This window comes from Hyalella azteca, unplaced genomic scaffold, assembly GCF_000764305.2.
Source record: "Hyalella azteca isolate HAZT.00-mixed unplaced genomic scaffold, Hazt_2.0.2 contig10082, whole genome shotgun sequence".
NCBI classification, from domain to species: Eukaryota; Metazoa; Arthropoda; class Malacostraca; order Amphipoda; family Hyalellidae; genus Hyalella; species Hyalella azteca.
The window spans coordinates 23,320-41,678 of NW_025940131.1; the positions used below are offsets into that span (position 1 = coordinate 23,320).

At 36.0% G+C, this 18,359-nt stretch overlaps 1 protein-coding gene and 1 long non-coding RNA gene across 2 annotated transcripts; one reads left to right on the forward strand and one right to left on the reverse strand.

Moving 5' to 3' along the window:
* The first annotated feature begins 564 nt into the window (after positions 1-564).
* On the forward strand, positions 565-11,018 carry LOC125178479. The gene is made up of 3 exons (XR_007156917.1): positions 565-718; positions 9,812-9,817; positions 11,008-11,018. It is a non-coding gene; the product is annotated as an uncharacterized LOC125178479 (long non-coding RNA).
* On the reverse strand, positions 8,790-9,934 carry LOC108667604. The gene is made up of 3 exons (XM_018154648.2): positions 9,856-9,934; positions 9,553-9,636; positions 8,790-9,267 (listed from the first exon to the last, which is right to left on the reverse strand). The coding sequence occupies exons 1-3, from the start codon at positions 9,896-9,898 to the stop codon at positions 8,942-8,944; spliced, it is 453 nt and encodes a 150-aa protein (XP_018010137.1). The 5' UTR covers positions 9,899-9,934; the 3' UTR covers positions 8,790-8,941.
* Positions 11,019-18,359: the final 7,341 nt, after the last annotated feature.

An 18,359-nucleotide genomic window follows, 5' to 3' on the forward strand; every position in this document is an offset into this window, starting at 1 on the left:
GAGGAATGTAGCGGTCCGACTTTCTGTCGTTCGCGCTCTTCTTTCTTTCTTTCCGACGCATTACTCGGAGCTGAAATTGGACCTGAGCCGGGGTTGGCTCACTCTCGATGGAGCCGCCTGCCTGGACGGGCGTGGCAGGACGCAGTAATTGGTCAACCATTCATTCATAACCAAGTTATTGTATTTTGATTACTTCAACTGTCGGCCATGGACGGGTGCGGCTGCAGGCAATCGGAGCTTAAGTGCCAGTCTCAAGACGGTAACGCTTCCGGCACTGTACGTCGCCAGGACTTGGTCGATGGTTGGAACATTTCTCACACTCGTCGAACAGCGTAGAAGGAAGCTGCAACTTGTTTGCAACGTTGGACAGAAGTCAAGTTGTAATCTCGGCAAGCGCTGCGCTCCTCCGCTAGAATCCAACACCTTGAATAGATTTGACTGAAGCTAATTTCGCTGAACTGTGACTTCCTCTCTGCTACAACACCGGTGACTATGGATAGGCCCAGCCAAATTAAATGTTCAATATTACCTTAGTTCAACTTGACATTTCCGATCTGATGGCTACATATGATTATTGGTGTACTTCTCATGAAATTGCCTGTTTATTTATACATATTGATCGTTAAATATATAGTTCATGCTTGCATTTATAGTCTGTTCATTCTATCTAACTATCCCGTTGGGGTAGCCCATATGTGTTGCCCCCTCTCCCGCAACAGTATCACCGCATGACCGCTACTGGATAATGTCTTGATATGTCGGTCAGGTCTCAAATCATCTTGCCCGGGAATTTGCAATCCACCAATCGCACATAAAAACTGAGAAGTGTAATGCAGTTTTTAGAATTAAAAAATGCCGTTCCCAAAGGTGGTGCGTCGATGATTTTAGGCGGCGATGGTAGATTATACGTGGCGTACCTGCGGGTGGCCAAATCTGCCAAAATTTGACGGTAAAACACCGAAAATTGAGAGGTTGTGCGAGTATAGGTGTCATTCATCGATGAATCATCGATGATTTATAGAGTCCTTTTAATTGATGGTACAATATAGTTTTACCACGAGTGGCCATCTCTTTATCATTGCTCAAACACCACCAATGAAACTTAATTACGGTGAACTGAATTTGAAGTAATATTATTAAACTATGAAACGTATATAGAGCGTGCTGAAATGCATCAAACGGTTCTTATAAAATATATTCTATAATTTCATTCCCCATTATGGTTTATTTCACTCTAGAACGTAGTTAATTGATAAACATCATCTTCAACTAACTCAGAATAAAAACATATCACGGCATAAATAAAAGAATATCATGGTCTTAAATCTTTCATTTCTTCTTGTATAGGGTAACATGGGGCAGCGAGCCCACTGCGGGTCATGGGCCCATAGCGGGTTTCTCGCTAAGTATGGCAGATATTCGTCCGTGTTCTCTACCGCCGGTCGACAGTTTCACTGGGATGAAGTGTACTGATTTACGTTTTGCTAAGTGTTTGCGTTATTAAGTTATTTCTGAATAACTGTTTTAGTCCAGATATAAATTTTTTTGCTGCTACATGAATTTTTTTTCGATTACTGTAGATGAAGCTTTTGATATTACTGTGAACTATATTTTCAAATTAATATTTATAGGGATAATTTTGAGATCAAGTTTAGACTATTAGCTTTTGAAATAAAATGTTGACACGATATAAATTGAAATGATACCTAGTGCGGCAACGGGCCCACGCGTGTCACGAGGCAAAGCGCCCATGGTGAAGTCTTGTGTTATAAATCATTAGATTTGTCTCAATGACTTTTTCAAACTATGACTAGCTTTTTGAATTACAAATTACACTTCATATTGCACGATTTTTTTATTTGTCGCCTCAAGGCAGCAGGTTTAGTTTCTAGTTATGCGTATTTATGACACCTTATCGAGTTATTGACTCTTGCCCTGCCAAAAGTTGATTTCAGCCAACACCAATGAGCCAAAAGTTGATGAGTTTTTATGGTGTTGGTTGAAAACACGATTAGGTACGAATTCTCTGCACATAATATCTGGATTATGGACGAACCTGGAACGAATTTTTGTTCTGATCAACTAAATATATTTTTTCCAGTTAAGGATAATTTTTTTCATGTCAAGGACGAATTTTTTATCGCAAGGATATATTTTTCAAGTCAAGGATATATATTTTTATGTCAATGAAATATTTTTCTTCACGTCAGTGCTAGATTTTTTAAGCCATGAGTATATTTTTTCAAGATAAGTATATGATTTCTTGAGTTGTTAATGAATGAGTGAATGTCATATTTTTTATTACATTTTTTCATTTGTAACTGTAGAGTGTTATTTTTTCATTTTTAAACGAAAAATATGCATTTGTGGTAAAGGGACCAAGGGTGGGCGCCTTGCCCCAAGCCCTTGGGCCCATTGCCCCAGGGGTGGGGCAATGGGCCCATTTTGACACTTTTTACCAAATAGTGTTTCATTAAAAATTGAATAAACATATAGGCGTCTAATTCACATCATACATTCCTCATTAGTTGTACCTTAAAATAAAACAAAGAACCACCTCGTATCAATTAAAACTCCATCAAAAATTTAGTTTAAAAAAGGGGGGGGCGCGCTGCATCATGTTTCCCCACATAAGTGAGACAGAGAACCTGCAGGACACGCTCGATGATAATTCATCGACTAAATCCGCTGACGAAAAATTCATTCTGATATTTTGAGGTTATTACCTGACGAAATCGAAATAATCATGCACTGACATGGCGATCATTGCGCAAGGCAACCAAAGCCACATTCGCTTATGGTTGGTCAAAGCAGCATTGCTAGTAGCGCATCAGCGTGATTATTAAATCACGCCGATGCGTTTCTTAGGTTCCTCTAGCCGGACAGGAATATTTTGGATCGGGTATAGGCGGATATCTTTTTGTTTACTAGTGATGGGTACATCACCAAGTGTACACAATAACTCGGAAGTTTAAATCAGCCCGTGAATATCACTAAAAATACAAGATGGAATCATTTCACATTTTAATATTCTATGAAATTTTATGAATATGAAGTTCGAAAACATCTCATATGCGAACTAACTTGGAGTAAAACAGGCATACTTTAATTTGTGCGTTTCTGTTTTCGCCGAAACACCGGCGTTTGGAATCATTAGTCATCATAACATGCTTGTAGGTGCTTAGTTCTGTTGATGCAATGTGGAGTTATATTAGAGCTGAATTAATTCGTGATTCCTCTCATTCTAATATTATTTACTCACCAAGAACTAATTTTTTTGACGTGTAAGTATATAATGTGATGCCAATTTTCGTGGAAAGGTTTAATTTCACTTTACACTCATCTTGACTTTATTGATGGCCGCCATGTTGCTGACGCCCTTTTCAGTGTTAATTAACATAAATAAGATTAGGATCACTCTATTCTTGAAACATAATATTGATAATTGTTGTGTAGCGTACCAAATTAATTGGCATACGAAAGTTAATTTCTAATAGTGAGTCTTTTATTGAGTTTGAAACAGGAGAATGCATAATTACATATCTCTTCAGACTATCGTCGAACTTGTGATCTTGACGCCAATTTTAGGCGTCGCCGCCATGACAAAATAAAACGCAAAGACTGTAAGGCTATTGTTAGCTGCTCTGTTTTGAATTTCATCATTACCAATATCATTTAATATTAGACCTAAATTTTATATCATTACCATGATATACCATGCAGTAAGAAAAGCATTTAATAAGGAATTCCATTTCCATTCGGCCAGACCAAGTTTTATTAACACTCGTAAATGGAATCGTGATGACTCCAGTTGTATACTTTTAATAAAAATTTTTGTGGGAACCATATACCTGCTCGAATTGTGATTGTGATAATGTAGGGGCCAAATCTGCCCCTAAATCATGCCCCTACATCTGCCCCCTAATAAAATTCATATATTTAACGTAAAAATAATTAGTTCAAACAGTCCAGAAATACATCATGGTTCGAGGGAAGGCTCATTATTCTGCCTTCCAACCCAATAAAATGTAAATGTAACAGTATCCCTCACTCATTTAATTTCCTCAATTATTCAAGATTTAAACCAAAATCTTATGTATGATAATGCTGGTAAGCCTGGTATCCATGATAATTTGCTCCTCTACTAATACGACTAAAAATTAAACTTGAGGAAGAGTCTAAAAAACTCTCTGCTCTGCTACTATCAGTTCTGTCCATATAGTTACATATATATCCACGTCAAATTTCAACTTGTACTGGGAAATCAATCTTTAATTTTAGTTATTTTGAGAAATACGATTTCAATGCAAGTGTGAACTGAGACAAAATTTGTATGAACTTTTGATTGTGAAACTTGTCTTTAGGTTTTTATTATGATAGTCGCAATTTCCCAAGTCCAAAATAATCTTTTTACCATCAATGGCACTCTTGACTAGGTACTCTTGATTTAGGTACTTGACATTTTCCGGTTGCTCATGGATCTGCAAATATTATTATAATTATATGATAGATCATGCACTATTTCTTATTTCAATATTTCAATAACAATAGCAGTTTTGTTTGACGTTATTATATTTTTTGATAATTATTAAGCAACTAGCATAAAAATGCCAGAAATAGTCTTCGTGCAGTTTACGCACCAGTGTTCTCCCACTGCTGCCATCATATAGTAGAAAATTTACTACAACCCCTAATGTCTATGGCACAGTCTACTGCATGCAGAATGTTTATTGTGATGAACTTTATGCGTGAAACGCCATGCAAACGTGTGCAGGTGATTGGTTTAATATGCTTTTGCTCATATTTCTTGTAGCTAGGCAAGGACCATGCACTACATGCTTCACAGCAAAACTCCCATCAACGGCTTCCAAAAATGAGACCCACTGCTCCTACTTACCACCAGCTGTTCCCACATCTTCCCAGTGCATCGCCCATCGAGGAAGATCTTCTGGGGATCTTGAACAGTTTGCCTATTCAGGTACGTTTTGAGATATATGAATATATACCAGGAGATTGATATTTGTCATAATATGTTCCAATTTATTTTACATGGAATATTTTTGTAATTTAATTTACGTATCCTAACTATATCCTAAAGGAAATAAAAATAGAAAAATGACTAAAACTATGATTAAACGGATAGTAATTGTATTGTATCTGATGCAGGTAAATCTAGTGAAGTAATACGTATGGATTTGAAAGCCGCAGTATTCGATTCGCGATTCATGTAGGTAAATTTCCAAGCTCCGCTAGCTTATTATTGATTAAAAATGTGTTAAATTGATTGAATGATATTTGTACTAGTCTTTTATTTATTTATTACTAAGCACCCTGTATAATAAGTAATCTCAATGTGGACTGGATAGGTAAGGCAATGATATTGCCCCAAATTATAATTCGCATATAAATTAAATCCCTCAAATGCATGTTTCATTAAAAACATTTTTTCTTAATTATAATTGTTTTACATTTCGTTCATTTAATCCCAGAATTATGCATGTACAAAGCTGTCAAATAACCACACTCTGCTTGGGCCGGAGTAACAGAATATCAATTGTCGAGTTAATTGTGAAAAGAGAGTGAATTCATTTCTATTTTGCTTTTAATTTGCCAACTCCTGTGGCTTGAAAGTATTAAGCCCTTAAATCGACTCCGACCTCGATGCCGACACTACGTAGTACTAGCAAGATAACTTTATTGACTTCCTCAGGTGAGAGTACGTTGTTCTCTCAGCGGACACCGGGGCAAATGACTGAATACATTCAGCGCGTTGTGACTTACATTTGAATTATATGAACCTAACTTAGAATTAAATTTGACCTAAAAGGTGGGTAAAAATTGAGTCTTCATCTTAATTCTTCGCTCAAGATTCTTCACGTTGTTCCTTTTTAGTGTGATCGAGAGAAGCTAAGGAACTGCTGCATATTTTGGGACGCGTATCATTAATTACCTTATTTTATGTCTTGCAGGAGCAATCTGGAGACTGGCCGGGAAAAGATGAAGGAAGCGACTAAGTCGACCTTAAATTTTACAACTCCTACGAATGCCTTACTGTAACTCCAAATCGCATAACAAGGTCCTCAAGTTACTTCTTATCACCACTTCATATAGCAGGCGAGCCTGCAGACATTGCAGGCCGTATTGGAAATGCTGCTTTTGATACGCTCGCTGCATGTCCATCGCGGTCAACGTCTGTGGCCCTACTTGTGGATAATGCAGGTTTTGTGGGACGACTTACGTGATAGGTGTCGAAAAAGCTGCCACCTTTTCAGGACCTACCTACCTATAATTAATTTTTATCCCCACCTATATTATAAATGGCTAATGAATTTGATATAGGAGAATACTGTACAATCTACTCTCGTTTCTAGCTCAATTAAAAGATGCTGCATAACAGGTAGTATTTTGATATTATGCAGTGCCAGCTTTCCAGTTAGTCCACCTAATTTGAGAAAATATCGATAGGAATATAAGCTCTCTTCGAGTACGGTGCTATAACGAGGGTATAATAAAAAGTTGATGCCGGCGGCAGCAGCAATATATTTTCATGAATAGCAGGAAATTCTCCATATTTATCTTCAGTTAAAACTAAATTTCAGTCATAACCACGTGATACATCGACTCGCATGGAAATAATACGATGATTTTCATGGGGAATTGCGAGATGAAAGTGTTGACTGCTTGTAGAAATCGACAGATATAAGTGTAATACTGGAAGCGTTTTGACTAGCTCGGTTAACTTAATAATTATAGAGGTTTTACTGTTATAAATCACAAGTTCTTGTGGAGTATGATAGCCGGCATAACCGGGTATTTCTTCGTTCTATGTATATTTAACTGGTTATGAATTCTGTTCGCTATTCCATTTATTTCATAAGAGACTTTTGGGAGCTTATCTAATAAATTATGGTATGTCTTGCTCATTTTATTCAAAAATTGTAATAATTCTCTGTTGGGTATTTTTTTCATTGAGGCTCTCAAGCAGGTTGATGTTACTTGTTTCAAATGTTTTCACGAAATTACGCGAGAGCTAAAGTTTGAGTAGCCATAGTCCTACTACTGTCATTAGGGTTATTATACTCCCGGTAGCACCTAGTCTAAAATATGAACTACCATCTTTCAACTTATTGTTATATGTATTTCTCTTGTGTATACATGGATTGTCCATGATATAGTTTGAATGGAATACTAATTCTTTTAATAAATAATGTATCAAAATCTAGGCCATCTTAGTATATGCATACGAAGCCATGATTTCAGCCTATCGTCCATTCAATTCATAATATTTCAAATGTAAATACATTAGTACACGAGAGAAATGCGAATCTAATTAGGCAGTCGATAGTTCTTAAATGAACCTTTAGGTGCTACAGGCAGCTTTTTTTCAAATTCATTCCGAGATGTGGCCATCGATGGCTCATTGATGCGCCATCGGTGCCCAGAGGCATTCATTGGTGGAAGAAGTGCATTTCTGTTGAGGTGGCCATCGGCAGGTTTTAGGTGGAACAGAGGCCATTCCACCTAAAGCCACCAATAATCATCGATGCGCCACCAATAATTTATATATGGGGCCAGCACCAGCATCGTCATGCGGTGCCTGGAATCTTGCACCAGCGTCGTCATGCGGTGCCCCGACGCCTGCACCAGCGTCGTCATGCGGTGCCCCGACGCCTGCACCAGCGTCGTCATTCGGTGCCCTGACGCCTGCACCAGCGTCGTCATGCGGTGCCCCGACGCCTGCACCAGCGTCGTCATGCGGTGCCTAGACTCTTCATGACTGGCAATATCTTGAGCCATCTTTATTAAGAGCGCGTCTCCAGCTATCGAATTACAAACCACCGAGGACTTCGAAATTATTTTTCGAGTATTTTCAAGTTTTGATTTTTGATCTGTATCCACTATACCCATCTTTGGCACCTATATTACTTCAAAATTCCAAGTTTAGGTGTTGTAAAAATTCCAATCACACTAAAATGAATGAATTGTAATTGTAATTTTATAACATTGTTAAAATGAAATAATGAATGATTTATTGAATATTTGAAACATCTCATTCTGTTATAATATGGCAATATCATTGGCGACTTGCTTTTTGAACTTCCAGCGCCAACAAGAAATTTCGTTGGACTCGTTGAAAAAAAAAAAAACAGAACATTTTCGATAAGAAACATTCTTGTGTCATCAGTCTTATATAAAGAAAGAACTTCTGCCGAATTAAACCAATATATTTATATAAATTTTCACGATCTTGAGACGTTTTAAGTGCGAAACATATTGAGATAGTATATTCGGATCTATATCTGTGTTCCTCGCCGCAACAACATAATTCATGAGTATATGAGTGAAATGGTGTTATACAGGGTGAACCAGAATTAACTGACCCTTTTAATTTGTTAATAAATAAATAACTAAGAACGTTATGAAGTTGAAACTTGTTTTATTTAGAAGAAGAACATTTTATGGTAATATTTATCCTAGTTAAAATATTGTATCCTATTACAATATTTTATCATTGTATTAGTTAAAATATTTATTATGTATTAATAATATGTATTAGTTAAAATATTGTGTGTAATATTGTATCCTAGTTAGTTATTGTATCCTAAAAACTAGGATACAATATTACCATAAAAATGTTCTTCTTTTAAATAAAACAGGTTTCAACTTCATTCTGTTCTTAGTTTTTTATTTATTAACAAATTAAAAGGGTCAGTTATTTCTGGTTCACTCTGTATATTGGTTAATGCAGACCAATATGCGCAGATTAATAAAGTTAATAAACCTGGGGCAACTTAAGCAACTATATTTGCAGTAAAAAACTGGTTAGTACCTTATCCTGTGAATGAAAAGCAATATGATCGGGTTACTTGAACCAAGCTGTGTGGATAAATACTGTGATTAAAGTTGCACAGCGCCGAAGATCTCATCATTTCCCTCATTTTCATCCAGCAACGCATGCCGTGAAGACGCCGTTCGGGAGATTATTGAAGAAGGAACTGAACTGCTGTGCGTTGAGGACGGTCGTTGATACAGAAAGGATAGTGGTTGTTGACTGAGTTATATAATTAAAAGTTATAGCCGGGAGGAGTTTCAGAAACTTCCCGCCCCTGTCCTCAATTGGAAAGTAGTCTTCTAGCAGAGACCCTGCAAGTTCATCCGCCGCCATAACGGGTAGTTCCGCAATCTTGGTTTTGAATTGTTTTCGTGCAGAGCGACGAAACCCACGGCGATCGTCTGTTGTAGTGGTGGTGGTGGTGGTAGCTGTAACTAAATACAAAACAATGTTAACCTTTCGTTCTTCGATGCCTTACCGCAATGAGTTTCGTACAAAAACTTAACCTAACCTGAGGCTCATAACAAGGTTCTGCTGGCGCTTGCCATATTTATTCACAAGGTTCTGCTGGCGCTTGCCATATCAATCAACTTTTTCACAAGATTATGCTGGCGCTTGCGACATCGTATTGCAGTTCACTAATTAATTATTGTGAGGACTGTTCTTTCATGAATCGCTCTGTTGCCTTTGAATAGTATTTAATTTGCTCTAGAACTCACGTGGGAAACACGTCTGAGTGGAGGTCGAGAAGGCGAGTGAAAGTGATGTTTTCGTTGCCTTAAGTCCGACCAGGAACCGTCCCTCTGAGCAAATACGGTGAGAAAAATCTTGAATTTCCATACAGCTTTCAGTAAACTTTTGGCTGCATTAGATATATATTTGTATGGATTTAAGAGCGAGTAATTAATTTCTCTTTACTTCAATTCCAAAATTTTCACAAATTTCAATTTCTTAAACTGTAGAGGTCACACTTACAAGTATATTGTACGTGCGTTCATTGTTCAACCATGAACCCGTATTACCTTGTATTTGTTCGACTTCAGGTTGGAGGTCGTCGGCAGCCATGCCTGCCACTGCCAACAGCAGCAGTGTGAGTGCTGGTACGAGATTCTGTAAAAGGTTAGTAACAGCAAATCTTACAGCTTTTTTCCTGTACACTTTGTGTGGTGTTTAAAGCGAAATTACATTCAATGGTCTCGAAAATTATGAAATAATATTTTCTGAATGATCGGACAATTTTTTTGGCACGTGTAATATAAAATTTTTTAGCCATAGGAAAACTATTCCGAATAATATAATTATTTGCACACTTTTTGGCACGGGAATATAAAATTTTTTAGCCACAGGAAAACTATTCCAATTAATATAATTATTTGCACACGTAAGAAGATTTTTTTGTCTCGGGAATCATTCGAGAGCATAAAGATTTTTAATGCTGGAGCTAATTGAATTATAATCAGCGGCCAAAATTCGTTGGTGTTTCATATTTTTGTTAGATAAATTAAAAATATTATTTATAACATAAATAATACCCATCAAATTAACTATGGTCGTTAAATCCCTAAATTGACCTTTACTGACTAAAGGCAACTTCTACGGCAGCATTAATTTATTTCCCGCTTTTCGTCTAACTATTTCATCACAGTAGGATTGGGCGTTACGAGATGTCAAAAACTTAAATACTTCTATTATATTCTCCATCTTATACGCCCTACCGTAAACAGTTTCTGCAAACAAATGAAATTGCTAAAATAAAGAAAAAAACGTAGAAAGATGATACATTTTTACTGTTCGCCACTATTCCGAAAAAAAATATTTAAAGCTTAATTGTGAAACATTCGAGATAATGGACAAGTCCCGGAATATATATATATATATATATATATATATATATTTTCAGGATCGAATTATTTAACAGAAAATATATACTCGCCTCGAATTTACGTTGCGTCTTATTTTAAATTATTTAACATGAAATATATACTCGACTTGAATTTACGTTGCGTCTTATCTTAAATTATTTAACATGAAATATATACTCGACTTGAATTTACGTTGCGTCTTATTTTATATTATTTAACAGGAAATATATACTCGCCTTGAATTTACGTTGCGTTGTATTTTAAATGATTTAACATAAAATATATACTCGCCATTGCAAGATTCAAGCAGAGTTTGGCGGCCACCAGCGATGGATCCTCGGCGATTACTGAAGCTCCGGGTACTGAATATATCGGAAAATTTAAGCGTATGTTTTTATATACGGTGCTTGCGGAAGCAACCCTACATTTATACGGACCAGGTCTGCTTCCAGTTTTTAAATAAATTTTTAATTTTCCTTGACAATGCGGTACATTTTTCCCCATACTTTGCTAGTTGCTGACGTGGAGAAAGAATTGGATTAGCAATAGTTACTGATTTTTTTAATAGGCGCTTGATACAGATTTTGTTTGGTTTCTTCCTGACTGAAATTATGTTGATAATAAGGAGTATGAAGATAAATAATATAATTAATTGATAATATTTGTGGAAATACTCTTAATTTTCACACTATAAAAAGAAAAATTATTTTAAAATATTACAACTGGAGGTAATAGTCAGAATTTCATTCAAGTTGACAGTTTTGGTCAAAATGTATATGTTTTCAACCGGACATTCGGCTAAAACTTGCATAATAGCTGAAGAAAAGAAAGAAATAGCAATGTATCACAAAATTGAATCATATTATGAAACTGTCTGGCCAGTGTAGAGAATAAATAAGCTCGTCCTGCTCATAATTGTCGGTTGAAATGTATTATCAAAAGGTTTGAAGACGGGCAATGACTGTGAAATAAAATGATATGATATGAAATATCGCAGCATATCACCTATCATATCATATCATATCATGTTATATTATATTATATTATATAATATTATATTATATTATATTGTATTATATTATATTATATTATATTATATTATATTATATTATATTATATTATATTATATTATATTATATTATATTATATTATATTATTTTATATTATATATCATATCGTATCGCATCGCATCGAGAAGCATCCGCATCGTATACGATACGATCGTATCACATCATAATCATTTTCATCATATCATCATTTGGTGTTATCATTTGGGAAATTTCGAGAATCAATTTATTTTGACGTCCTATTTCGGTAATAATATTGACTGGAATTGATGAAATCAATGTGCCTAAAGAGGCGAAGAAGATTAAAACATTAATAAATTATAGTTTGAGGTCAGTAACTAGTATAAATATGTCGGAAAATAGGACGTACTGTTAAGGAAAACAAATAATGAAATGAAAACTTAAAAGCAGTTGTAACCGCTCAAAATGATAGGTTATCCAAGGACTGTAATAAAGCAACCGCAGCAATTCAGCGAATTCAGCGACGGACACTCGCAATGGCGAGTGTATTTCCTATCTAAGAAGTTATATGCGAAAAAAATAAAGTAACATTTTGCAAATTTGCTGTGTTTTAATATGAACACATTTTACATTGAATTTAAGTATTAATATAAGCATCATAATAAATCTACCTTTTGTTTTAAATCATTTTTGTTTTATTCTTGGTGAACTGGCGATTTAAACAGTTTATTGAAAAAATATGTAATTTTTGCATCTAATGCACAAATTTAGGGCTAAAATTTAATTCCACTCACAAATTTTTCCCAATATCTAGCTCTTTACTCGGCGCCCTATATATATAACGAAAAAATGTATTGCAATTGCATTTCATTCATGATTCAGCGAAAAATAAATGATAGAGAAGAGAAAAACAGTATATGCGAAAAATTTCAGAGAAGGCCCGATACATTTTCAAACTTGGAAAGAAGGAGTTTAAAATGATCGAAAAATTCCCCGAGATTTAGTATTAGTAAATATTTTCGCGTGTGAGAGAACAGCTTTATGGCTTTACTGGATGATCAGTAATTACTGGTTACTAAATTACATAATTAGATACTGGTAATTGAGAAGGACATCCACATGCCAGAACTCAATAATAGTTAATAGCAATACAATTTTAATAAGTCTGTATTGGTTGGTTTCAAGCAATGTTTTTCATTATCTAGATCTAAAATAATAAATAATTAATATAACACAACTAAGTAGGGTAACATGGGGCAGCGAGCCCAATGCGGGTCATGAGCCCATAGCGGGTTAAGTATGGCAGATATTGGTCCGTGTTCTCTACCGCCGGTCGACAGTTTCACTGGGATGAAGTGTACGGATTTATGTTTTGCTGTGTGTATGCGTTATTAAGTTATTTGAGAATAACTGTTTTAGCCAAGATAAAATTTTTTTGCTGCTAAATAAAACTGTTTTTGGTTACTGTAGATGAAGCTTTTGAAATTACTGTGAATTATATTTTAAAAAGTAATATAAATAGGGATAATTTTGAGAGCAACTTTAGACTATTAGCTTTTAAATTAAAATGTTGACACGATATAAATTGAAATGATACCTAGTGGGGCAAAGCACCCATGCTGAAGTCTTGTGTTATACATCATTAGATTTGTCTCAATGACCTTTTCAAAACTATTACTAGCTTTTTGAATTACAAATTACACTTCACATTGCATGATTTTTTAATTTGCCGCCTTAAGGCAGCAGGTTTAGTTTCTAGTTATGCGTATTTATGACGCCTTTTCGAGTTATTGACTCTTGCCTTGCCAAAAGTTAATTTCAGTTAATTAAAAGTTAATTCAATTCAATTAATTAATTTCAACACAAATGTCAAAAGTTGATGAGTTTTCATGGTGTTGGCTGAAATCACGATTAGGTACGAATTCTCTGCACATAATATCTGGACTATGGAAGAAACTGGAACGAAGTTTTTTCTGATTAGGTATATATATTTTTTCTAGTCAAGGATACATTTTTTCATGTCAAGGACAAATTTTTTATCGCAAGGATATATTTTTCAAGTCAAGGATATATATTTTAATGTCAACGAAATATTTTTCTTCACGTTAGTGATAGATTTTTTAAGCCAAGAGCATATTTTTCAAGTTAAGAATATGATTATTTGAGTTGTTAATAAATGAATTAATGTCATATTTTTTATTACATTTTTTATTTTAACTGTAAAGTGTTGCTTTATCATTTTTAAACAAAAAATATGCAATTGTGGTAAAGGGACCAAGGGTGGGCGCCTTGCCCCAAGCCCATGGGCCCATTGCCCCAGGGGTGGGGCAATGGGCCCATTTTGACACTTTTTACAAAATAGTGTTTCATTAAAAATTAAATAACTCTATAGGCGTCTAATTCACATCATAAATTCCTCATTAGTTGTACCTTTAAACAAAACAAAGAACCACCTCGTAGCAATTGAAATTTCATCAAAATTTTAGTTTAAAAAAGTGGGGGGCGCGCTGCCCCATGTTGCTCTAACTAAAACGCATTTAGTAACAATTTAACTTAGTAACAATTTTTGATGTCGTGTTCAAAATCTGATACAAAAAAATCTTTATGCTCTGTAACAACAAACAACTAAATCTCTGGGTTCATAAATTTAGGTAAACCAAAAATTAAATAATTTGCAATATGAATTCCGCAGCCTGAAAAAAGTATGCGTGTAAGGAATCATAACATTTCACAGAGATGATTATTTTCTGATTTTCGCGGGTATTGAATCTTATTTAACAGTAATAGCCACACAAATTGAAATTATGCAGGACAAAAGCTGTTACACTTGCACTTTCTATCCGTTCACAGAATCTCCTAACACCACACACACTGTTGCTGTGGCAAGCATAGATGCCGACGATCTCCAACCTGAAGTGAACAAATACGACAAGGTATAATACGGGATTGTGGTTGATTACAGGTACAAAATAGTCGGTTGTGAATCAAGGAACACGAAGAGGTAATACGGGATTGTGGTTGATTGCAGGTACAATATCGTCGGTGGTGGGTCCCAAGAAACACGAGGAGGCAATACGGGATATGGTTGACCGTATATGGTAAAGATACCGTATGGTAATACAGTCTATTGAAACGCCTTTTTGCGTTACACGACTTTTAATTTGATTGAAAGATCACCCATGTAAGTCTAACAATTGAAAAAGACTTCAAGTTTTCATATTAACTTTACCCCCATAATTTTTCATCTCAAGGACTGAAGGAGTTTTGAACTCGTTACCATTTTAGATCGCACGTCCCTGGACACGATAAGAAGTTAAATTAAATATCAATGTTAAATGTAAAATTGAACCTAATTTCCTTCGACAACCATTACCCAAATTTAGAAAAATACCTCCACCAATTTCTAAAAATTCTTTATTACAACCACCCGACGTGTAATTGTAAGTTGTATAGCAGAAATACATGATCTACTCGCCGTATTTGTTCAGAGGGGCACTTAATTCCCGTTTGGACGAGACAAGGCAACGAGAACGTCGATCGCTCTCGCTCGTCTTAACGATCTCCACTCACTGGTGTTGCAGTGACTTCTGAGTCAAGTTTTGAATTTTTCGAAGGTATTAACTGAAAGACCCATGAAATAGCATATTTTACTACCACTAATGAGCCGCTGAACCTTGTCGCAAGCGCCAGCAAAACCTTATTGAAAATAGTACATTAATTTACGTTGGTTCGGAAATGTTAATTGTTGATGAACCCTCATATGAGTTAATGGGTGATGCGTTAATGGGCGATGCGTTAATGGGTGATGCGTTAATGGGTGATGCGTTAATAGGTGATGCAGCAATGGTTGGTAAATGGGTGATGCGTTAATGGGTGATGCGTTAATGGGTGATGCGTTAATGGGTGATGCGTTAATGGGTGATGCGTTAATGGATGGTGCGTTAATGGTTGATGCGTTTATGGGTGATGAGTAAATGAGTGATGCGATAATGGGTGATTATCGCGTGGGTGATGCGATCAACGCATCACCCACTAACGCATCACTCATTAACTCATCACTCATAGTGGCCCTCATATGAGTTAATGAGTGATGCGTTAATGGATGATGGTGATAGTGGCCCTCATATGAGCTAATGGATGATGCGGTAATGGGTGATAGTGGCCCTCATATGAGTTAATGGCTGCTGAGCATGATGACCTCTTGCCTTCATGTACACCAGCATCATTCAACCGTTTAATTTTGAATTTAATTTCAATTTAGTGACGTGGCATTTGCACTGTACTATTCCTTTAATTTATATTTATTTTTATTGTATTTATTACAATGCTACCCACGCACACATTTAGATCGTATTTATTACCTGCAAATCACTAAGGAACTTATTCATAACAGTTATATCCAGGGCAACCTAGGGGAACATGCTTTATTGAGAGTTGGTTGCATTGGTTGCTAGAAAAAAAGGCTCAGGATATAACTGTTATAAATAAGTTCCTTAGTGATTATATAATAGTTCTATAACAGTTATATCCAGGGCAACCTAGGGGAACATGCTTTATTGAGTTGGTTGCATTGGTTGCTAGAAAAAAAGGCTCCAAGGAGAAATACGTGCAATAAAGCATGTTCCCCTAGGTTGCCCTGGATATAACTGTTATAAATAAGTTCCTTAGTGATTAAATTATCGGGCCTTTCAGCTGCCGCATCAGCTGAGGCACCGCATATAGGCCTATAGTGATCGTTCTTTAGTGCATTGCGTTGTTTAACTGTTGATTCTCCAACCACTAATTTAAAAAGGGCACTTGTAGACGTTCAAGTTCAATAACTTTATTCACGAAGTAGGTTAACACAATTAATCACAAATCGGTACAACCGGATTTCATTTAGGACTATATCTTATTGATTAAACAGTTCGGACACTTAACACGTAAAAGGCTAGCACATCAGGATGCTATAGTAATCACTGTATTCGGCGCCACGAGTCTCTTTCAACTGACTCTCCGGCTGTCCTTCCAACAACCTACAGTTTCCGTTTTCTAATTTTACAACACAAAACAAGTCCAGATATTTAAGCTTAATGAAGCATGTGGAAAATGCTTTTTCCAACATTGCTCCCCTCCAAGTGTCGGATACGACACTTAACAATAAATACAGAACATGATATGACATTAAATTTTACGCAATGTATCTGACTATTAATTTATTATTTAAATTTATAATATATACAGATCATACGACAAGCAGTTAATATTTTACATGTATGCCAACATTACAGTCTACGTTACATAGACGCGTATTTTCTATGAGCATCCTTATTTAGACATTCAAAAGTCGAACACTATTGCAAAGATAAAGATAATACATTTTCCGGTCTATTCAAGTTTGCTACTCTTCGGTCTAATTCATTCAACAGCGGTTACTAAAGATAGTCTCTGTACAAAAAGTATATTAGAGGCATTGTCATATATAATTTCACACGTTAAATATTAGCTTATTAATTCGATTGCTGACGTTTACGATACTCTAAAGTTTGCTTTTGAACGTTTGGTAACTCTGGAACAGCACCTCTTGAACGCAAGGCTCTAATTGGCGTAGATGGCTGCAGACCTGGTAGTTAGTGAGTATGTCGGACGCTTCACTGCGCCACAGCATCCGAGACCCCTGTCGCACTACCTGTACTCATCCTACGCAATGTCTCGAACCGTATTTCTCGACTTCGTCGCCTCCTCTCCGCTATAAATCTCCTTGATTCTCCCATTAAATCCTTTAACTCTCTCAAAGCTGTACACGCCGGCGCAACGGGTGTGTCGGTTGCTCTTGGTCGAACCTGGTTGTTCATCGTCGTTTCATCTTCAGGCTCGGCTGTCACTGCATTTACTATCTCAGCCTGAGCTACATCACGGTCCTGTACGTTCTCAGTTAACTTATCTGTGCTTATATTTCTCATGATACCTGCACTACTGCTTATTGATATGTTACCCTGTTGAGCAGCTTCATTACCCAATTCTGTATTCAAACCACAGCTAATGCGTACCTCTCTACCGCTACCACTACAGTCATTATTTCCACTACTTTCAACGTGAACGGATGCAACTGCTTCAACTAACTCATCTATTAACTCTGCTTGGCGTCCGGACAAATTTTCCAATGTTTGCAGTGTATTGATGACCGATTCGTTCTCTATAATGTTAGGGAAATAAAATTTAGTATTTTATAATTTTGTATTTTTGTAATTTTAGTTTTCAGTTAAGAAATGCGGAAGTTAGATTTGTAGGTTATAGTCCGTCCTAGTCAGTCCCGCATTTGAACCCACAGTGTCAAGGTGTGTTATAACTTGGTTATTTGTTTGTTCCTGTGTTTTGCACTTTGTGCTTATTCCGAGATGTTCTTTATTCTGTTATATTCTGTAAAGTTAGATTAATTTATTCATGAGAAGGTTTATTCATACTTTGTCTTTTGTTCGTGTATATGTTAGTTCAGGTTATTTATTCTTTGTTCTTTTTCCTTTAGGAGAGTTTTGGAACTACAGATTTCAAGAGAGTGGTTTCGGAAGTGTCTTTCATTGCAAGCCTTTGTTGGGGTCCACGTTAAAGTACTATAAGTACGGCTGGCCGAACCTGGGTGACCCCAGCATAATTGGT